Here is a 24,013-nt window from a genome sequence, read left to right as displayed (position 1 = left end):
TCTATTAGCGATTCTGACTGACCTGTTTAAAACGTCCTGTAACCCTCTCTTCATCATTGATTCCATAAGCAATGCTGGGTCAATGATGCATCATGTGTTTAATCATACAGGCTTCAATCGATTCTCACAGATGTGTTTTTGACAGACAGCGCATGTTTAGATGTAGTGTGAGTGCAGTTTTCCAATACTCAGCTCCAGACGTCTGTTGACTTACCGTACTTCGACTGTGCATTAATAAGATTTAAATAAAGATAAATAAATGTGAGGCGTAGTTTTCTGTCCTCTGTGTAACACCTTTACTTCAAAATGTCTCTGTTTCCTGCAGGTGGGACTTTGGCCGTAAGCGCTTTCCCAGGAGCATGGCATCCACCATATTTTCTTTCCTCCACCTTTTCTCCCTCCTCCTCTACTTCCTTTCACCTCAACCTGTCCTCACCCAGGACTCATCTGTCAGCACCGTGACAGTAACAGAAGGTGACCTGTTCACCGCCCCCACGACGCCTGTAAACCAGACGTCTCCAAATAACATTGAGCCCACTCAGAACACTCCTCCAGAGACGGGGCTGTCCACTCCTACCAGCGGCGGAGATGCAGACGACGAGGACGGGCCTCCCGTCGGGGGTACGCGTTGCATGGGCTACTACGACGTGATGGGCCAATGGGACCCGCCGTTCAACTGCAACGCCGGCGTCTTCCTGTACTGCTGCGGCACATGCTTCTACCGCTTCTGCTGCCAGTTCCGCCAGCAGCGACTGGACCAGAGGATCTGCTCCAACTACGACACGCCCATCTGGGCCAACACTGGCAAGCCAGTGGCGACCATCACCGAGGGCCAGGAGGACGGCGAGCGGGACCGCACACACCTCATCGTCTACATCATCTGCGGCGTGGTGGCTATCATGGTGCTGGTGGGCATCTTCACCAAACTGGGCCTGGAGAAGAGCCGCGGCGGGAGCGGAGGAGGAGGCACAGCGGGGGCATCGCATGCTGACCTCAACTCCAGGTGAGCAGTGTGATACCTTAATGTTAGTTTGTGTGAGTCAGTGTGTTTAGGTGTGTGTTGAGGAGGTCTACATGTCAACTATGTGGCAGTCAGAGGATAGACATTAATGAGATACTGAGGGATACTGTGTGTGTGTTTGTGTCTGTGTGTGGGTGTACATGTGTGTGTTGGTGCCTGTGTGTATTTGTGCATGAGTTTATGTGTGTGTATTTGCATGCATGTCTTTTCTGATGCATTGAAGAGTTGTTAGTTAAAATTGGAAATTCTAAATTCTTCCATAAGAAAATCTGAATTTTGACTAGATGGTCTCACAGAGTGCCCAACTTCTAACTCTGAAAGTGTATTTGTACATGTAGTCCTACTAACCTGTGTGCATGTGTGCATGTTGCCTGCACCTGCATGGATGAATCCATGAGTCTCTCCTCATTGCACAAACCTACATGTGACCAGCTGATCCATACCTCATGAAGCTCACCCCAAAGCTAAACTGATCTTGAAGTGTAACTGAATTTCAAACAGGAGAGAGATGGAAGAGAAATGTCTGTTTAGCTGAGTGTAAAAGTTGGCAGAATGATATTCATCTAAACATGGTGTGTAAAGCATTGTGCTTCAGGATCCATGTAACTCAGTCAGTCATTAGCTCATATCTTCATACAACCCTTCATATATTGTATTACAGCCTATTTTTTTTTCAATTTGTTTCTAATTTTGCTTTTTATTTCTTTCCATTTCTTTGTGCTTGTTTCTTTTTTTTTCTTCCGTCTTCCACAATTTTTCTTTTTCACACATTTTGTATGTAATCCCTTGTGTACCATTTGCTTTGCTTGTAAGCATGACTTATATTTGAAATAAACACAAAAAATGAAAAAAAAAAAAAAAGGCAAAATTGACATAACAGTGTTTGCTGCAGTACATCGAAACTCTTTGTGCGTCTGTGCAGGAATTCCTTCGCATTGCTTCAATCGTGTAAGGTTTTAATAAGGTTTTTTTTTTTTCCTGAGGAAATGATCATTTCCCCTCTAGCCTTGTGCAGGGAAGACATTTAGCATGCACAGCTGGATTCTTTAGTTGCACACACACATGTTTGTTCAATACGTGGTCCAGGGTTCAATCTGTCCACCTAAGGAAATCATTACAGCAAACGACGCACAGCATGAGCTTTAATCTCCCCGCTTTCATCCCAAACTATCTAACCCACCCTTCTTCGCTATATTCTCCATCAGGAGATTATTTTTCTTATCTCTCCAAGCTTCTTGTTTTTGATCTCTTTTTCTTCCTCGAAATCTGCAATGCTAAATTTCTTTGTCACATAACTCAAAGTACCCCTTCATCTACATCTCTAAGATGTCCCTCATCTTCCTGCAATCAAGCCATACTTTCTCCTTTTCTTCTCAGTCCTTCCATCTCTTTTTTTCTCTCAAAGAGATGAAACAGGGGCCAGTTCCAATCGTAAATCTTTTTTTGTCTTTCCTCCTCCCTCTTCTCTTCAGCATTACACATTACCTGTATCTCCTCCCTTACTTCTTTCAAGGGATTTCTGTTTGCATTTTAATAGAATAAGTGGAAACGCACACACTGCTCCAGCAGCACTTTACTCTCCCATTAACCTGAGCTGCAAAACTCGTTTCTGCTGGCTAACACACAGTCAGGATTAATATTTCCTGCAGGCTCGCACCTCTCTGAAATAGAAAAACTCTCTGCATACCCTCCCTCCCTCAGACCATCTCAACAGATTACAGCTCCTCCTTGTGATTAAACAAATTTCACCAAGATTACAGCTCTACCGTTTCTGGACTGCCCTTCCCATTCGCTCATTTCGCTCTTAGCCTGCTGACATAAATCCCTGGTCCACAAGTGTACGTGTAACTAAGACCTTATGTACTCCGCACACTTCTGGAGGAGTGAAACATGCACGCACCAACCCACTTTGGAGTTCACTACTAATGTGTCGAAGCACAAACGTAAACGTCTACATATTGCATTGCCTTGTTTTTATTTCTCTTTCCTTTACCTCGTACTCGTTGCACATCCCGGCGAGAAGCGGATGATTACCCTCTGAAATCCACCAGTTCTCCAGAATCCGCTTTGAAAGTTAAATCCAAAATGATCCTCCTCTCAGATTATACTCCCCTCCCTCAAACACACACACATATATACACACACACACACACCTTCTAATTCATGAACCAAACCAGGTCCAGTGTGCGTTAGCATGCTGCGCTAATCCCCATCTAACAAAGGCAATGGAGAGCACCGCCTTAGGTCAAACGTGTCAAGTCTAATGAAAGGTTCAGCTGGAGGGAAGCTGGCTTTAAACTCAAAGAGTAAACAAACACCAATGACCTTCATGATTTTTACGCACACACACACACACTCACATATACATGCACCACAGTGATTTATAGTTCAATTAACAACAAGAATGATAGTGGTGGCATTTAGGTTGCGTGAGCACGGAGCAGCTCCCCACAGTGAGAGGTCAGGACAGCCGGGGGGACGAGATGAGCCACTATACAAAGTCCACCAAACACAAGTGTGAGAGGCCAAGGACCAACATGGTGGTGGCAGGGGTCACATGGTTCAAACCGTGTGTGTGTGTGTGTGTGTGTGTGTGTGTGTGTGTGTGTGTGTGTGTGTGTGTGTGTGTGTGTGTGTGTGTGTGTGTGTGTGTGTGTGTGTGTGTGTGTGTGTGTGTGTGTGTGTGTGTGTGTGTGTGCATTCATGCGAGAGTTAATGTGCATGCACGTCAGTGACCCTGCACTCCAGATGCGGTCAGCATAAAAACCTTATGTATCTCCAATTATGAGTAAATTTTGACAAAATAGTCGATCAACTTCTTAATTTCATCTTAATGAAATCAGTTCCAATAGTTTTGGTATAAAATTATTTGTATTAACTTTGAAAGTGACACTGCTTTCATGGAGATACAAGGTTTTCATCTGGCATTTAACGCAACACACATGCATAAAGATCTATATGTTTGACTGCTTTGCATGTATCTCCAGTGTGTGTTTGTGTGCTCATGTGTTTGTGTCTATGTGTGTAGCGCACATCATGTTATGTAATGAAGGACACTTTTTCACTGCTGTGTCCTGATTCAAGGCAGACAGATAAGCAATACTCAATACAGTGTGGGTAAACATATGGACTGTATACGCACGCAAAGGTTGGGATCACTTTCAGTAGCGCCCTCGGACATTATGTGACACATCATGATATGGCGACATGTTTATACTTCAAGGGCATTTGGGCCTGGTTTTGTGCTTTGTTGGTCAAACTGAGCCTAAAAAATCCTGGTTTCCACTGTGTCAGAAAAACGTACTTCACTGTCACTTTGAAGTAAAAACTTTATTTATATCTGATTTAGGCGTTTGCTTCATACACATTGATGTATGCCTCATACGAGAATAAATAAGTAAAACTATTTGGTGTATGACATTCCGTTGCCTGGTGACATCCTTTACCTGTTATTGTTTTACTTAATATTTTACATCTAATATTACACAATGTAGTTTATGAAAATCTTAAATGTTGGCACCTGACGCCTTTTTTTTTCTTCCAAATAACACAAGTTGATATTTCAAATATTTATTTTGGGGCTTTTTCTGCATTTATTAGAGAGATAGGACAGTGGATAGAGTCAGACATCAGAGACAGGGGAACGACATGAGGGAAAAGAGATCCACAGATCAGATTTGAACCCGGGTAACCTGCTTTGAGGACTATAACCTCTATACATGGGGAGCGCAAACTAACCACTAGGCCACTAGCGCCCCGCAAGTTCACCTTAGTGCTTATTCAGCAAAGTTTCTACTGGTTGATGAATTACTTTTTGTCCTTCGTATTCTTCTTCATGTACTTCTTGATTCACAAATATTTTATAAACTATTGAAGGACTGTTTTGTAACCTCATACTTATGTAACCCCCCCATGCTCTCTGGTGTACTGTAGCCTATACATGTTGGAAAAAACACAAAAAAGGCGAGAATACGCACATCTCCGCTGCCGTCTTGTATCTCTGATGAGCCCCATCTCTTTGTTGCAGCTAGTTTCTTTGTGACTTCCTCTAGCTTTAGAAGAATTGGGGAAAATACTCTCCAGGCAGGAAGCAAATCAAACCAGAGTGAGCCCTAAATATCCGCCATGTGAGAAAATACGCATTTGTACTGAGAAGCTAAGAAGGACAGAAGTTTTTTGCGAGTTTCCTTAAAGTTTCCTCCTCCTCCTCTGCTCCAGTTTCTCAGCTCTGCTCCATCTTTCCTGCCTTTTCATTAGCTCCAGGGTGGAGCTGTCACTCCCTATCACCTCTCACCTGTCACTGATGTGTGTGTGTGTGTGTGTGTGTTCATGTCTGCATGCATGTTTATTTGTGAGTAAAAGTGTGCACATGCATATATACAAGCACCATGCTATTGCCACAATTCTTGCAGAAGTAGTGGAGAGACATATGAGTTGACAGCTTCGTGTCTGTATCAGATGTGACAATTTTCACCTCCCAGCGGCTCTACCTTCCTCTCTCCTCCTCTCACTTGCTCCTCCAAAGTTCTGTGGGCTCCACTTGGCCTCAACACATAGTTAAATGTGGGTCAGCGACTACTGACTTCAGGGTTTGTCTGTGAGATGTTTCTGTTTTTGTTTCTGTTGGTCTGTTTATCTGGGTGAAGCAAAAATAGTTAACATCAGAAAACTTGAAAGATTTTCAGCTTCTTATCTGTTCTACCTTGAGGGTGGCATTTCCATTTTTAATGACGCATAAAAAAATGTATTCCCACAAGACAACTTATGTCTCTCATACTTAAAACAGTCAAAATTAAAGTTCCTAGCACCAGCAGACTCACAGTGTGTCGTCCCCTGTAGGTTCACTTGATCCTTTTCCCAAAAAAATCTAATGGGCCATCTGTCTACACCTTCCAAAAGGCAGGAAAAAAAACAACTCCAGTAAGAAGAACCCAGAGAACTGTAAGCTGCTTGAAAACTTTTAATTTAGCACAATATTGCTTTTCTTCTGTTTTGAAGGTGGCTGAATAGAGAATAATTATTTGGCAGCCTTTCTGAACGGCTACAAGTTTGCTTGTTAAAACAAAACCTCTCAAAGATATCTGCCTCAAAAAGCTGAAAGACACACGATGAAACCGTACAGGGTACTTGAGGAGGAGAAATTCTGCATAGAAGCACTTTCCTTTTATATTCAAAGTGGCGTAGAAAAACAACAACCAAATACCGACCTCTGTGCTCGAGGGAAAACTCAACAAGTTAGCTTGTTAGCATGAAAACACAACTGCTCAAGAAGCTGCCTTCATCTTCAGCTGAATAACAAAGACAACCAAATACAGTCGAGGTCTGCATTAAAACAGATAAATAACCGTAGAACTGCATTGTATTCTTTTGAAGTATCTTCACAAAAGATGTAAGCCTAGCCTTTATTCTAAGGAGAGAAACTACAAGCTAGCTTGTTGACATTTAACAACAATAAGATGGTAAATAGAAAAAGGTGTGTGTGTGGGTGGGGGGGGGGGGGGGCAGAAAACTATAACTTATCATAATATAATGTTATTAACCAACCAAAACAATACACCATGTCTGCAACACTGATTTGTCTGTATATATGTCAATCAATGTCGATGCCAAGGCTGTTGCTGTTTTAGCCAATAGAAAAACATCACTAATGCACCACAAGTCAAAGTTCAGTACTGATTTGTCTGAACATGTGTCAGTCAATCAAAGGGTTGTGGCTGCTGCCTAGCTTGCCTATATTAACAGGGGCTGCTGCCTAACCACAGGTAGGCTAGCTGTTATGCCGAAAAGAAGTCAGGGTTTTCCAAACAACTCTGGGAGAGTTACAACTTCCTTCAAAAAGTTGCAGCCAATGACTATGCTGCGTTTTACAGACACTACAAGTGTCCATTTTCATTCGCAGACGGTGGATATGCCGACATACAAACAAAGCCATGGGCCTGTTAAAATTAGCCAACTACTGTAGCACTGTTGGAATCTACCAAGGAGTTTTACCCCACCTCGTGTTACCAGTGCAGGCTACTGATCTGTCTTTCGATCATGTGGGTTTGAAGTTAAAGAGCCCATATTCTGCCCTTTTTGGGGTTCGTATATTTAATCTATGTACCTATTTTTGTACGTTCACAATAGCTAAAGTCCGAAAAAACTGCTCCTCCTTGCTCCCTCTACGCTCTGAGTCCGTCAGCTACGCTCTGTTGAGCCCCCACTGTTAGACCCCACGTGGGCCAAGTCTGCTCTGATTGGTCTGCCGATCCGCAGATATTGGTCAGTTGCTCAGCACGCGTCTCGGAAATTTCAACATGAGCTGCAGGGCTTGCCACAACGAGCCAATGGACTTAGATCAGTGATCTCACACTGACAATGACGTCACACTGACAATTTTTTTTCGAGGGGGGCTAGAACCGAGCGTTACATGCAGCTAATGCTACAACTAACAGGAGGACGTAGGAGAAGCTGTGTTTCCGCGGACTTTGCATTTTTGCACGTATATATGCCTAAACATGCACAGGACACTTGGAAAACACACTGAAGAGCATATAAAACCAGAAAAAGCATAATATGGGACCTTTAAATGGAAGTGAATGGATTCAGCAGTTTGAAAATAAGATCACCCTACCTTAAAGACAACCAAATGAAGTGAATGGCTGCTTACAAACAGATAAATAGGGTTCAACACTCCACTCGCAGCTCATTTATTGCATGTCATTCCCCATCTTATCCCTGTTTCCAACTATATTCACGATCCTTAGGCATTAAGCCCAAAAATAAACTTAACAGAAATAAACTTAACAGATTAAAAAAACAAAACAGTATTCTCTTTTAGTCGTTTCCAACTAAACTAAAGGAAAACCATCTCAATGCCAAAGTCAGGAAACAACAAGCTGCATGCATTTTAGCATGAAAACCGACACACTGGGTAGTTCCCAACTGAGTTATATCCCCCCAAAAAATGACAAGATTCTAGATACTAATAAAGCCTCATTAAAACCAAAATGCATTTTTTTCAACGTGAATAAAGTTACTGAAATTGAAGCAAAATGCTTCATGTTGAATTTTTTTTATTTATTTTTTTAAATCAAACGACAAACACTTAAATTCAGCCAGCATCTATTATCTGAACAATGAGCCATATTTGTATGTGGGTTACTTAAAAACAAAAAAAAACAAAAAAACAACCTATAGGCTATATATGTCACCAAAAATCCCATTTGTCATGCACATTATTATTGGCATTCAACACGACTAAGAAATGAGCAGTCAGATTTAAACGTAGGTGTAAATGCGTCATCTTCTCTGTGCTCGTTTCTGTGACTGTAAGGAAGAGCGTCCGTCAACATAATAGTCTGACTTGTTATTTGATGAAATAAATAACACAGATTGATGCTAACAGTGTGTAGCTGCAGTTGTACTTTCTTCAAAAGGTGGAGTTTGCCTTGGATTGACGTGGTTGTGCGTATTTTGACAAAACGATCTCACCTTAAGTCCTAAATGTTAAAAAAAATGCCCATGACAACACATCTGACACAAAAGAGCGTGCAAGGCAGAGAGAGCTATAAACAGAAGTGTCAGCTTACTACAGATAGCTGTGCATATGTGTGTGCCTGTGTGTAATGTGTTACAGATGTTAGATGTAGTCCTGTCACTCTTTATCAGTAATTGACAGTGACAGTGATGCTGCCTCTTACTGTACCTTGGAAGACAAGACAGAGAGATGAGTGACAAGTGAGCCGTGACAACAGAAGGGAGAATAAAGGGAATGTGACATTGAGATATCTGCCACTGTCCTTTTTTTTTGCTTTTTCAGTGGATTATCTTAGAGTCTTGTTGCTGTAGATAAATCTCTTGCAGGATGGCATCACTGGGAATTGGTCTTGGTCAGAAGACAGCCAATGACAGAATCATAAACTGCAGCACCATAGAGCAGTAAAAGGCATATTTGAGAGAAATCAATAATGTGCTCGTGAATGCATGAACGGGACACAAGGCTGTACAGGAAACATGCATTGAACTGTATTTCCCGCATTCATTCAGCTTTAAGTATTTAGGACACTTTACATCAGAGTAATCAGTGTAATGATGTTGCAGAGAGATGGTGGATTCGTCTGTTTGGAGAGTTAGATTTGTTGTGTATGGTCGCTGAGTGGATGTCCTCGTCAGGGTGGAGTAATTGATTGTTAAGGGACATTAGCAAAGTCTCATCTCAATGTGACTGTAAGCGGGAGAACATAGAGGTACAGATGACCTTACACATCTAAGGCACACTGCTGTTACATAACATGTTGTGGAGTAAAGCCGTTGAGGAGGAGTAACCTCAGGGTTACTTTTGGAATACATGCATATCATTAAGTGTAAGGTTTGGCAACATCAAAGATTTCTTTGCAACAGACAAACTGGGGGGAAAAAAAATCTATAAATAAATTGTCCAAGTTATTGCATTTTCTTGCTACATTCTTACAAATTAAAGGAGCAATATGTAACTCTGACACCTAGCGTGTACAATGGGTACTGCAGTTCAAATTCAAAATATTGGAGAGTCTCCACCCACCCCCCCTCCACCCTAGAGTTGATGCTCATACATGTTGCCATGTCTCAGACACTGAAGCTTCAGTGATTATCCAGCTTATCATTGTTCTTGAAACCTTTCTGCGTTCAAACCTCTCTACATATTTAGAAATCATCTTCCATTCTTATCCTAATTTAACCACATTTCTGGTGGTGGTGCTTATTAGAAGAATGCTGGGGCGTTTTAGGTTGGGTAGAATCAGTTATATCAGAACCAGTTTGCTTGCCCACTGCCATCAGTGCAACACCAGTTGCTTTGCTGTTTGCCTGTCACAACGAGGGGCGAGGGGCAAAACGGTCGTGTAGGGAGTGCCGCCTACTTCTCTGGTCAAAACAAAAACCAGCTATTCTGCACTGGTATTGAAAAGGCGGATATACTGGCTGCTGCATTGTTTTTTTTGTTTTTTTAAGATTTATTGTTGGGCTTTTTGTGTCTTTAATTGAGAGATAGGACAGTGAACAGAGAAAAATCAGGGAGAGAGTGGGGAATGACATGCGGGAAAGGAGCCACAGGTTGGATTCAAACTGCCCGCTTAGAGGACCACAGCCTCCATATATGAATGCACACTGCGCGTCTTGACTCAGGACCACAAAGCCCTCTTGTCAAAATTGGATGACCAGACATATGGCTATATATGCTTGTTTTTTGTTTTATTTCTGAGACTGAAAGAGATGAACTTACAAGTAGTTCAATTAGGTAGAAATTGTCTAGAATTATTATGATTCCAGCAGAATTACATATTCCATACAGTCGGATATGTGGAAGAAAAAATCAGACTTTATGAACATTAATAATAAATTCCCTTTTTGTGATTTGATGGAAAAGCTAGTTTTCAATTTTTGCAGTCTTGAAGGTTGTGACGTCAATTAAAGGCTAGACAGCTCAAAAACTGGCTTAACAGTCAACAGGGTGCCAAATTATATCTACACCATGGAAACATTGACAGTGTGTGAGATACCCTTCAGGGGTATCACACACATGCTATCACTGATTTAGAGTTTTTTTTATTTGCAGCCAACATAAGCTATTTCTGTCAATCTATCCCCTCTCTCACTCTTAATCTTCTAACCAAATTCCTCCTCAAAAAAAAAACTTAGATAAGGCACAGCCAACACTATATAAACACTACATAGCCTGGAGACAGGTTACATGTTTTTTTTTTTTTGGTTGCAGATTAAAAGTCCAAAATCAGCAAGTTGTTTGAGCGGCAAGCCAAGAGAAGAGTGCGTGGAGGCCCGCGGCGCCACACGGCAGTGAGTCAGTGAGAGGATGAAGAGCAGAGAGAGAGAGACTGGAGGAGAGGAAGACAAACGATACGGTTTAAAGAGGGGGAGGAAAAGACAGACAGATTTAGGGCTGAGTTTAGGTAAAGGGAGGGAGGTAGACAGAATGAAAAGACTGAAAGGAAAAAAGAATTGAATAGTAAAGAAGAGAGGAAGTCCTTTACAACGCTGCAGAGAAAGAACAAAGATCAGGAGGCGTTCAAAGTCTTTTTTTGTCAAGCAATGCAAATATTTAGAAGAGGAAAATTTCACGTCCAAATTTGTTTCCAGACAGGCATGCAGAGGGTGTGAAAGGACTCACAATAAGATGATTATGATCTGCATTGATTTGAATGAATGAATATAATATTGTGAGACAAAATAACGATACAGAAATAGAGTAGCCTCAAACTCATGAAAGTGTCATTCATATGGTAATTTATCTTTTCCTGTGAACATGTCTATTTTTCAACATTTCCTACAATTCCTTTCAGCCACAAAACCAAGCATTTAGCCCAGAATTACATTATCCACAACAGAAAGAATATTTAACTTTGGATAGATAACTACGTCACCATGATTCAATACGATATGATGCAGTACAACACTATGCCACTCCCATGCGTTACTTTGCAACGATGATGCAAAACAATGCATATTGATGTGATGTGATGCAATCAATGCGATATGATGAGATACGGTACGATGTGATGCGATGCAATATGATGCGATGCAATATGATGCGATGCGATGCGATACGATATGATGCGATATGATGCGATGCGATATGATGCAATGCGATGTGATGCGATGTGATGCGATGTGATGCGATATGATGCGATATGATGCGATGCAATATGATGCGATATGATGCGATATGATGCAATGTGATGCGATATGATGCGATATGATGTGATATGATGCGATGCGATATGATGCGATATGATGTGATGTGATGCGATATGATGCGATGCAATAAGATGTGATGTGATGTGATGCGATATGATGCAATGTGATGCAATGCGATATGATGCGATATGATGCGATACGATACGATGCGATATGATGCGATGCGATATGATGCGATACGATACGATGTGATGCGATATGATGCGATGCAATGTGATACGATGCGATATGATGCGATGTGATGCAATATGATGCGATGCAATATGATGCGATGCAATATGATGCGATACAATATGATACGATGTGATACGATGTGATACGATGCGATACGATGCGATATTATGTGATGCGATGCGATATGATGCGATACGATACAATGCGATATTATGTGATACGATGCGATATGATGCGATACGATGCAATGTGATGCGATACGATACGATGCGATATTATGTGATACGATGCGATACGATGCGATACGATGCGATATTATGTGATACGATACGATGCGATATTATGCGATGTGATGCGATGTGATGCGATATGATGCAATGTGATGCAATGCGATATGATACGATGCGATACGATACGATGCGATGTGATGCGATGTGATGTGATGTGATGCGATGCGATATGATGCGATATGATGCAATACAATGCGATATTATGTGATACGATGCGATACGATGCGATATTATGTGATACGATACGATACGATACGATACGATACGATGCGATATTATGTGATACGATGCGATGCGATGCGATGCGATGCGATGTGATGCGATACGATACGATGCGATATGATACGATACGATGCGATGTGATGCGATATGATGCGATGCAATAAGATGCGATGTGATGCGATGTGATGCGATATGATGCGATGTGATGCGATGCGCTGCGATGCGATGCGATGCGATATGATGCGATATGATGCGATATGATGCGATATGATGCGATGTGATGCGATGCGATATGATGCGATACGATGCGATATTATGCGATACGATGCGATATGATGTGATGCGATACGATGCGATGTGATGCGATATGATGTGATGCGATACGATGCGATGTGATGCGATACGATACGATGCGATATTATGTGATACGATACGATACGATGCGATATTATGTGATACGATGCGATATTATGTGATACGATGCGATATTATGTGATACGATGCGATATGATGCGATGCGATGCGATATTATGTGATACGATGCGATACGATGCGATGTGATGCGATACGATGCGATATGATGCGATGCCATACGATGCGATATTATGTGATACGATACGATGCGATGCGATGCGATACGATGCGATGTGAAGCGATACAATACGATGCGATATGATGCGATGCGATGCGATATTCTGTGATTCTATGCAATATGATGCATTGAGATTCGATACAATGCTATGCCATGGGAGGTTGTGAAATGCGTGTGTGGTGGTGCAGTAAGGGGCAATGCAATAAGACTCCCTGCAGGAGACACTATGAGATGGTCACACTCACAAATTGTTTGGAGATGATCAGAGAAAAGGCCAAAGGGTCTCACTTTTCTGTTTGGCAGGTTGAGTGTGAACAAGTCATACTGTAGGTTGTGTGGATTTTTGTCTACCTGCACATATGTTTCTGAACGTGTGTTCGGTGTGTACTGTGTGCGTTTGTGCATGTGTGTGTGTGTGTGTGGCAGAGGGAGATAAACACATAAGCTTCGTTAGCGAAACAGAGGCACCAGTGTTTGAATTATTGATCAAGGGAATGAATACCATCAACACTGTAAGTTCAGCAAACACACAGGGAGCGTAAATGTGTTTATTCAAAGTGATGAGTATGCCTTCTGTGTGTGTGTGTGTGTGTGTGTGTGTGTGTGTGTGTGTGTGTGTGTGTGTGTGTGTGTGTGTGTGTGTGTGTGTGTGTGTGTGTGTGTGTGTGTGTGTGTGTGTGTGTGTGTGTGTGTGTGTGTGTGTGTGTGTGTGTGTGTGAGTGTGAGAATATGTGTGAATGTGTGTGCATATGTGTTAGCGTGAAATTAAAAGGGTGTCATCGGCTGTGGAAAAGAGGTTCGGGTGGCCGGTTAGCATGTGTCTTTAAACGTTAGAGAGTTCATGAAACGGTTGAAGCCCTGGTGCTGAGCAGATAGAGAATGTGAGTGTTTGCATTTTGCATTTTGCATCCAAACCCTCAGTCCAAACATGACCATATTGTAGGAAATCATGGCCGTATGTCGTTCAGTTTTTTTTTTTAAAACGGCCGCTAGTACATCTGACTGGAATTCATCCCAGAGGACACACAGAATAAAAACACACCACAGGGACGTGAGCCACTTTGAATGAAAATCTGTCTCTGCAAGCATCAAGAGAGAAAAAAAGCAGTTATTCATGATGTACACTCTGAATACAAATACAAGCATAAAAGACATATTCAAATACAAATCTGTGGCTCAGATTTATAAAGTAAAAAATAAAACACTCCCTTTGACGGAGACAAACGAAATTTCGATTCCACTGTATGTCTGGCATATTTTGAAATTGACAATAAAGTTGACTTTGACTTTGACTAATCTTTGCCTAGAATCCCCCCTGGCTGAAGTCATCATGATTTCAACACCTGGAATTCAGCAGAGTTGCCCCTTTTTTTTGTCTTGTCCCTTTAACTGAAGACTTTCCTGTGAAGGAATCAATCAATCGATATCTTAATAACTCATGATGACTAAAACACCTTAGTTAAACGTATAAATTCATAATATTAAGATGAATAATGAGGCTCATAAGATAATTTTTCAAGTCAAGTTCAACATCATCGTTGCATAACAGCGTAACGTTTGGCATCAGATGCTTCCTTCATGTGTTTCTATCTTTGGCTCACTTGGAGCTGCTTACGTCAAAATCAAATCTTAACCACTGCCAGATGTGACCATCTCTTTGCTGGATATATAAATACTGTAAAACCCAAACGAGGCTTTAAACCCACTGATAAAAATGTTTTGGTATTGAATGTCTGAACAGGATTTGAACAGAGGCACACACAAAAAAATCATAAATAACATCTTTAGAAGTTGGCCTGGTGTTTTAATGGCAGCATGTTATCATTTATGTTCATTTGTGTTATCCTGAACTTCTCCACTGACCCGGCAGATAAAGAGGGACACCACAACAACTCTTCTTTAATTCAAACATAACGTCGCACACACAGGCAGGCGGGAATCATCAACGAATGTACCAACTAAACACACACACACACAAATACACATTAGTCGTACACGATTTCCACAAAAGACTGAGTAGAGAGCCTCTCTGAGAGGATGTACTGTAAATGGGATGCTGCATGTGTATTCATGTGTGTGTGTGTGTGTGTACTCACAAAGATTCCAGCTGTTCAGGAAAGCCCTCATAGGGGACAAACTGTACACATCTGGACAACAGATGATGTTTGATGTCAGCAGATGATGTCGTTTTGTGCCGCGACTGATTTCTCTGTGGAACACCAGATGGAAAAAAAAAAATCATTGCTCCTTTTTCTTATTTCTCCCTTTAATTCATGTTTTTGATGTCACTTTTATGAAATAATAGAACTTGGGGTAATATTTGGTGAGACACTGGGCTGAGCAGTCTTCCTTTGACCGCTTTGGAACGAGATCCCAAAGCAGCAAAATGTATAGAAAAAATATTTTTAACAATCTTGTCATTTTTTGCTCTTGCAATTCAGTCTCTATAGCACCTGTTGCCAACAACATGTATTTCCTTATTCCTCTTGGCATGCACAAAACATCAAAAAGTGAACAAAGCCGTCCAGTTTGATCACATCTCGATGAAAAGGTGGTGAATGTATAGTGTGTGAACCTTGCTTCAACCTGGATCATCTTTGGATATCTCCTTACATGTTGATATTTAAACTCAGTGTGTGTGTGTGTTCTTCCCCAGAACCCTGACGGACCTGCTGAAGCAGCAGGGAGCTGAGTTGAGCACGGTGGATAATGCCACGACCAGTTCACCCAACGGGGGGAGAGCCAACGGCGTCTCGACCAGGATGCCGAGAAGCAGGAGTGGTGAGTCCTGCAGCTGTTGTAAACTGCAGTCACATCGTGTCTGCCTGCTGTTTGTTACACATCTATTTAACATCAAAATGTGGCCTGTCAGTACGCAGAATCTTACTCTGTCAGGGGAAATTAAGGTTGCTCTCTGCTTGAATTAAATCCCGGCATTTACAGGGGACAGTTCGATGCATTTTCTTTTTCTGTCTGTTTCTTAAATATGGCACTGCACAGTTTCTGAGATGGATTTAGGTAGGCTGCTGTAGAGGAGACACAGTGAGACGGAACAATAATGCATCCCTATTTGAAAGTAGAACACATGCTTGTTGCACGTACAACACTGATACATACACACACACACACACACACACACACACACACACACACACACACACACACACACACACACACACACAGAAACAGTTTAATTAGTATGTTAATGTAAGCAGGCTGCGCCCCTACAGGCAGCACGTACCACTTCCATACATTCTCTTTACATTCAGATACAGCAGCACACACACACTTTTTATATGCATGGATGAAAATAAGCGAGTCGTACTATTTCTCATGTTTGGACTGTTGTTGTTTAGTTGATAGTGTTGCTAAGAGCAGCTGTGTGTCCCCATACGTGGGTATCATGTCCGCTTGTGAGGCTGCCCTTGAACATACGAGTGTGTGTTGGTGCTTGCGTCAAAGGGAAAAAGAGGGTGTGCGGTGTTTGATGTGAGCGACCCCCTGCAGTGTCAGTCTTGCATCTCTTGCTTTGTACAATTTGACACGCTGCTAATGAAGTGATATGACATTACACACTGAATGTGCTGGGTGCTTTAATCTCGGGGTCTCATTGATCGTGTTCACTTGAAAAGGGCAACAGTCAAGCTGGAACTTAAGTTAAAAAAAAAAAAAGAATAAGAGGAAAATAGATGTTTGTTTGGTCTTTAATTTATCTCCAGTTGCTGAGTTATTGTTGCTCCTGGAGAAATCCTGCAGTAGAGTAAGAAGCACCGACAGGAACAAGCAAGAAACCTATCAAACAGTGACTGAGCAACAAGAACAGAGTAACAGAAATTCAGTTCACGGGCTGGTCTGCGATCCTACAGAACTTCTCAGCCCTGCGGTTTATCAAATCATAAATATTAAAGGACATGTATCAGAATATCTTATACATGTCTGTATATATCTGTAGCTAACATGATCTCTGCTCGCTGATGGGAAATGTGTGAGCTGCTTGCTATAGGCAGATAGGTTAGATGGATTAAATTATCTACATAGTCTAGTATCATGGCAGGAGAACTGACCATTTCTGCTGGTCAAATTAAAATGCATACTCAGCAGAAACATCAGCTGTTCAGAAGAAAGCACTGCAGGTAATGTGTCCAGTAAGATTTTTGTAGGTATTTGGATTCAGATTTGAGTCTGCAGACTGGTGGGTAATGAGAAAAATCTGAAATTGTATACCTGAAAGAAAAATGTTAACCCCTAAATTCCACCAGATGCGTGTTTGGTCCGTCTCCAGCTCCGTCAGTCTGACTCCTTCTGCAGCAGATACGCAAGGCTTTTATTTTTGCTGGATCCCAGAGCACGGCGCATCAATTTACCACAGATAAGATCGAGTGGGGCGGGAAGTCAGACATGAAACAACGTTAACAACGTTGTTCTGAACTGTTAAAACAGAGTGTTTTGTTCTTATAAACCTGATGTTTTAATATTATTTCGGTGTCTGACTTCCCGTCCCGCTCGATCTTTTCTGTGGTAAATTTTGATGCGCCGTGCTCCGGCATCCTGCAAAAAAAGAAGCCTTGTGACCAAATTCCACCAGATGCTTGTTTGGTCCGTCTCCGCTCTGTTACGGCAGCAGAGCTGATAGATTTCACTTTAATCAATGTGTGTGCTTCCACTGGTAGCCCAACAGTTCAGAGCCCTCCGTAGCAGATACGCACGACTTCTATTTTTGATACTCTTGCAATCAGAGTAGTCGCCCCCTGCTGGCCAATAAAATGAATGAAGGTGTAAGGCTATAGAGGACACATATATCTCATAGAAAGTAAATTGTATTCAGTGACCCAAAAGCTAACAGCTGCAGCTCCAGGAGTACAATGATGACAGATGTAACCAGGTCAGCTAATGAAGTAGCAATTTTCCTGTAAACCAGCCTCAAAAAACTCACAATTTGGGGCGCGCTGGTGGCGCAGTGGCAGGGTGCTCATCCCATGTGTTTTGAAACTCTCGTCTCAAGCGGTAGGCCTGGGTTCGCCTCCACTCGTGGCCCCTTTCCACATGTCATTCCCTGGTTTCCGACTCTATCCACTGTCCTCTCTCTGAATTGAAGGCACGAAAAAGTCCAAAATAAATCTTGTGTGATGCACAACATCACATTAAGTTAATGTCACTGTTTCTTCTCCTCTTATGGAAAGTGTGAGGATGCAGAGGAAAGGTGTAGAAATAAACGCCCAAATAATAACAGAAGCATTTTATCAACTCCGATTACTGACAACTAGGCTTTCTTTATTCTCCTTTTCTCTAAACTTTTTGTTGAGCTCACTCCCGCTGCTTTGCCTGTTGCCTCCCTCAAAAGCTTTAAGTCTCATGTAGTTGTCGACAGCATGCAGAGGAATTTTTAAATCTCTCACCGCTGTGAACCAGCGAGTGCTTAAGGACTGAAACGATCATCCAGCAGCCTCTGGGTGTGTAGACGTCCTACAAATACTGAATGTTTTTCAAGTACATGGTTGAGACTTGCAAAAGGACCAGCATGTAGAAGAAAAGTTTTGATTTAATTGAAAATAATCTAAGTGAGTAAAGTAAGTGCGGGACATATAGCCGAGTCCATTTGTTAATGTGAAGTGACAGAAGCAAAAGGCAGGGAACTTAGCAGGGAAATCAGTGTTGATGGAGTTACTTATTGATGCAAATCTGTTCCATATTCATGCATGTTACACCCACAGTATGTCCACTGGCTGTTTGTGAGCAATAAAGTCGGACAGAAAAAAAAATTGTCCAGCGGGCTGCTTAGTGCTTCCAAAACAACAAACAGAAATCCTCATAGCGTGGAGGGAGAACTCACTATGACAGGTAATGTCTGAGAGAGAAAGTTAAGCTTAAATCAGAACTCTGCCTGAAGAATATCTTATAATATGTCACCTGAAATTAGTCCACACATGAATTGGTTCTTGGTCATTTCATGGTTTTCAAAAAAAAAAAAAAAAAAAGCTCATGGGTTGACATTTAAGGGTGGACACATCCGTGCTGCACATCATGAATCACCTCGCTCTGTCAGAAATCTTCATCCTCTGTTTCGCCATGACACAGTCATGTCTGAGCGCTTCACGCGTCTTTTGCATTATTTGAAGATCATTTGAATGAAACATGGCTCGCGATGTATGAAGGGAAAGTGTGCTGCAAAATAACCCCTTAATTAAGCCCCAGCAGAAAGTGGAACACGACATAGATTGCTGGGTCAGAAAACAGATGAACAGTATTGGTTTTTCCACAGCAGACAAAGATGGCGGACCAGAGGCCTTTGGAAAAAGTCATGCTCATTACACACACAGTAATACATTTGAACTGATTAGAGGTAAGTGTTTAAAGGCCCTCTGACCTCTTTCTGTGACTGACATTCATAGAGACTGGAAAACAATTACATAAAAAGGAAGGGCCGACCCAAACAAGTCCAGTTTTAAAAGATACTCAAATTTAAATGAGGAATTAAAAACAAGGACTGAGGTCAAAATATGATTTAGTTTTGCTAATTAACCTCATCTCAGCCATGCATTTATTAAGTACCTCTAATTTGGAAATATTGAACATACTTGACCTATATTTCTGAGACAACACAACACTTATACTCTTATGTACGTATGTGGCGGTAGTGTCTGTCGTCTCTCAACCAGAGGGTCCGGGCTTCGATCCCCAACTCCTGCAGCCATGTGTCCGATGTGTCCTTGGTCAGGACATTTAACCCCAAGGTGCTCCCATTGCTTGGTGTGAATGTGTATGAATGAGATGAGTAAACACTGATGGACACTAACCTTGCAGCCTCTGTCATCAGTGTGTGAACGTGGTGTGAACGTGTCAGTGTGACCTGTGGTGTCAAAGCACTTTGAGTAGGCAGAAGGCTAAAAAAAAGTGCTACACAAGCTCAAGTCCATCTACCATTTACAAATATACACATTTCGAAAAATATTTTTCGAGCTAAAACGACATGCTCACAAGGAAGAATTTGTACTTTGTGACCCGAGTGTTACACTTTGGTCGATTTCAGCTCTTTAGAAAATATTTTTGGTTTACATCTGGGTCCAATCCAAAAGGTCAAGGGCGTTTGCTTTGCACCATCCTGCAAAGATTCATGTTATTTTCATGTTACATCCATCAATTTTCTTTCGCTTATCCGAGGTCAGGTCGTGGACTATCACAGTGACCAGCCCGTTGTTTTGTTTTCTAGATAGATAAAAAAAATTATTATCACAAGAGAAGCAGTCTTGTTATCCTGAGATCATGAAAACATAAGTCAAATGAACTCATTATCACAGGAAAGTCTTAGTAGCTCAGGCGGTAGGGACTTCGGTTGGGAACTGGAGGGTCGCCAATTCAAATCCTGGTTCAGAAAAAGTCTGGAGGAAGGTGACAGTTTACCCTCCAAGGACTGCAGAGGTGCCCTTGAGCAAGGCAAATAAATGTATCTTGAGTAAACAAGATAAAGAAGTTGTGAACTCAATACAACAACTGGAAATTACTCGTTATCATGGTAAAATGGAGTAAATGCAAAGTTTGGTTGCATGTCCTCTTAGGGCTTCCACAGAACTGATAAGACCAATTGACCAATGTGTATGATGAAACTGTAAAGTTTTGAATCTAATGGCATGGTTTTTTTTTCATGTATTGACCAATTGTTTTTTAAATTGTGACTTCAATTTTGGGATATTTAAAAAAAAATTCAATTCAAGGCTTTCTTGTAACGTACATTCAGTGGAACAGAGTCGTGTTACTCAGGACCAGTGGGCAAATAAATGAATGACATTCCTAAGAACATCCCGTTTAAAAGCAGGTAAGGCAGCAAACACTTGCACAACCAGTGCAATAACTAAAATGAGGCATAATGTATAAAATATAGTATGTTAATCATTTAAAGGGTAGCATGCTATGTGGATGTTCAAGAGCAGGGTTTTTGCTTGTTTGCAGTTTTTATAGCCTGTCTTAGCTTTAATGGAGTGATATCTCCAACCAATCGAGCAGGAGCTCAAAACAGACTGAGAGCAAAGAGTCGCTCACGACGCAGAGGGTTGTGTGTCTTCATCTGCCCTCATGTAGGTCATGAATGGAGGGGAGAGAGACCCCGATGAGCTTCTCAGTCAATCCTTTCCACATACTGCAAAGTGTTCCTGTCAGAGGAGCTGCAGCTGCAATACCAGGATGTGATCCAGCTCATCAAGACACTCTGGACCGTGCCCTAATAAGAGGTGGTGCAGGATGGGGAGGGGGCCCTGACTCTCTTCAGACCTCTGAGGAAGTGTAACTTGCTTCCTTGAATAGGCGAAAGTCAAGTCAAGTTTATTTGTGTCGCACATTTAAAACCATCTCAGCGGACCAAAGTGTTTTTACAAATAAGGCATGATAGCATTAAATACAGAACATGAAAAGATAACTAATTGATAATCAGATATTAGATTTGTTTTAGCTCACTTCAAAGGACAAGAAAGATGGGTTATTAGACGTGCTTTGAATGGATTTAATGAGTTTGCGCTTCTGATGACGGAGGCAATTGATTCCTGCAACTTAAAAGGTGCGAAAAAGGACAGTCCAGGAGAGATCTTCAGCAAAGTGGACAACAAAAGAAATGTGGTGCTGCTGACCCTCTCCACAGAGGAGCCGCTGATGTGAATGGGAAGTGGTCGACATTAGATCTGAAAACCACAATTATCTCTCGCAGTCTCTTTAACATAGAGAGAGAGAGAGAGTAGCCGTGGCGACAATGAATACAAAGCATGCAAGACTCAAACACTTACAGTTCAAACTCAAATGAATCAATGAAATCAGAAATATATTTTCCTCTGGTATTCTCAGGTGATACTTATCTCATGTTGCTTGCCAAATATACAGTATATCAAAAAATAGACATTGAGTATGTCAGTATAAACTCCCCTGCTTTAGTTCCCTTAGGAAGATCAAAAGAATACATTTCTTAAGCTTGGGGCAGGAACATTTATCCAATCAAATATGATTCAGGTTCCTCAGCCACCACTCATTTATAACAGCACTTAACTGTTAGCTTCTGGGTAGATGACATAACAATATCATGCGAGGTGTCAGCATTGTTTACATTGCGTGGTAAAAGTGGAATTTATTCATTTGACCTTTATCTTCCTCGTCCTGATGTTTTGAAAAAAAAAAAAAAACGAGGCCAACAGCTCCCCGCGGCTCCTTATCATGCAGTATTTGCTAAGTCACTCAATCTCACCTCGGGGATCCAAATTGCTTTGCTAACTAAACTCCAACTGCATGTTTCTTTCTAAAATTGGGATGTATGTGACCATACGGAAGCCTAACTTTAGTTTCACAGCGCCTTTAAAGGTTGTTTTTTTTTTTTTGACATTAACATGTTAAGTGGAGACATGGAGCAGAAGTATTTTGAAAAGTCACCAACAAACTTGAGTCATTGCAGAAAGAACGCTTGAAGCCAAAAGCGATGACCTATTTATCAAAGACGACTACAGAAGCATTGTGGCATGACCCAGTAACAAATCACTCTTCAAAAACACAAATTCCACCTTTTACTCTCACACTGTTATTTTGTTTAGGAGCGCTGCACGCCTCCTCCAAAATGCTTTCCCGCTCTCCTCACTCTTCCCCGAGGGCCGTGAGATTTAAAACCACTTATTCCTGTAAATTAATGATCTCAGTTTGAATCTCTGCAACCCTTTCTCGTGTCATGTCGATTATTCTCACATAAGGCATGTGAACCACGACTCAGCAGATCGCACAAAGCTGCGGATTATAGAACACATGGGGGTGGGAGATGGATTTGTTTGTCTGCTCTGCCGCAGTAAATGATGATGCATAAAGACTTTTTTACGTATGATCTCGCTGATGACAGACGTGCTCCGCTTCTCTCTCTACTCTCTGTGCTCGTAGTTTGTCTCGGGTTTGACAGACGGCTTGCGATGAACTCTCTCCTTTATCTCTTTCCCCACGGCACTCAAGATTCCTTTCATGTTGTTTCCCACACAAAAACACAAGTCAGGGATGCACATTTTGAACACAAAACACTTGTTATGTGCTGGAACACGTGTTAGCCTCGCTGCTTTTCTTAGTGGTTCACGGTCATGAGCAGTCACAATAGCAAGGCAGTGTAAAGAGCGGGCTGATGGTATAGCAGTGTGCATGTGTGTGTGTGTGTGCATGTGTGTGTAGTGAGAGACACAGAAACCATAGCAACATAACTCCTTTAAAAACTCCTCACTTTCAGTTTATGACCTGACGATGAATACAAATATGTCTACAAACTCTCTCGTGCGTCATCTGTAGATTCACTGCATCAACAAGAAAAATGTATTCCTTTCATCTCAAACCTTCACTCTTTGCTACCAGGCCGGTTTGAAAGGAGAAAAGACAGAGCTGGCAGAAGCTCTGCCATTATGTCATGATCAGAAGAATACTTAAATTTGGCTTCCCTCACATCTGTTTAATTTAAAATTCTAAATCTTTTTGATCTGCTGTCACGAGGAGTGAGTACTGATAATCACATGCTCTGCAGAGTGAGAGAGTGTGAGAGACGTTCTCTACCCAGCCTGTTAATGAACGTGTAACGACGAGGCCTACTCATGTCATTATGTTGGTTAAACACGTTCTTTACATTACATCATGCATAAATATCACCTGTGTCCTGTGTCTACTGGAATCAAACTAATGTAATGAGACTGCCATGCGGTCTTTGTATTCCTGTATCGTCAAATCAACACAGCACTTGCCATGACCTTATAAAATTGTGTTTCATTCCATACAAGGTTTCTGACTGTTTACTGAGGGCTTGTTTCTTCACTACTGTCCAACCTTTGCCAAAAATGATGGAGGCACAGCAGCACAGGCAGGTAGCTCAGCACGGCTGTGGATCAGTGAGAGAGTCGGTCATCTCTCAATTGGAAGGTCGGGGGGTTTGATCCACAGCTCCTGCAGCCACATAATCCCAAGTTGCTCCTGCTGCTTTGGTGGCAGCGGTGTGTA

The 24,013-nt window shown here is 41.7% G+C and overlaps 1 protein-coding gene across 1 annotated transcript in view; it reads left to right on the top strand.

Moving 5' to 3' along the window:
• shisa8b (shisa family member 8b) overlaps window positions 1–24,013 on the top strand; it is a 42,107-nt gene that overhangs the window by 885 nt on the left and 17,209 nt on the right. The window contains exons 2-3 of the mRNA XM_020644774.3: window positions 326–1,003; window positions 15,687–15,811. Of these exons, the coding sequence (XP_020500430.1) occupies window positions 360–1,003; window positions 15,687–15,811 (769 nt within the window). The 5' untranslated portion in view covers window positions 326–359. The remainder of the gene's footprint in view (window positions 1–325; window positions 1,004–15,686; window positions 15,812–24,013) is intronic.

The sequence above is a fragment of the Labrus bergylta genome, chromosome 21 (assembly GCF_963930695.1).
Source record: "Labrus bergylta chromosome 21, fLabBer1.1, whole genome shotgun sequence".
NCBI classification, from domain to species: Eukaryota; Metazoa; Chordata; class Actinopteri; order Labriformes; family Labridae; genus Labrus; species Labrus bergylta.
This window is presented reverse-complemented; position numbering and strand designations above follow the sequence as displayed.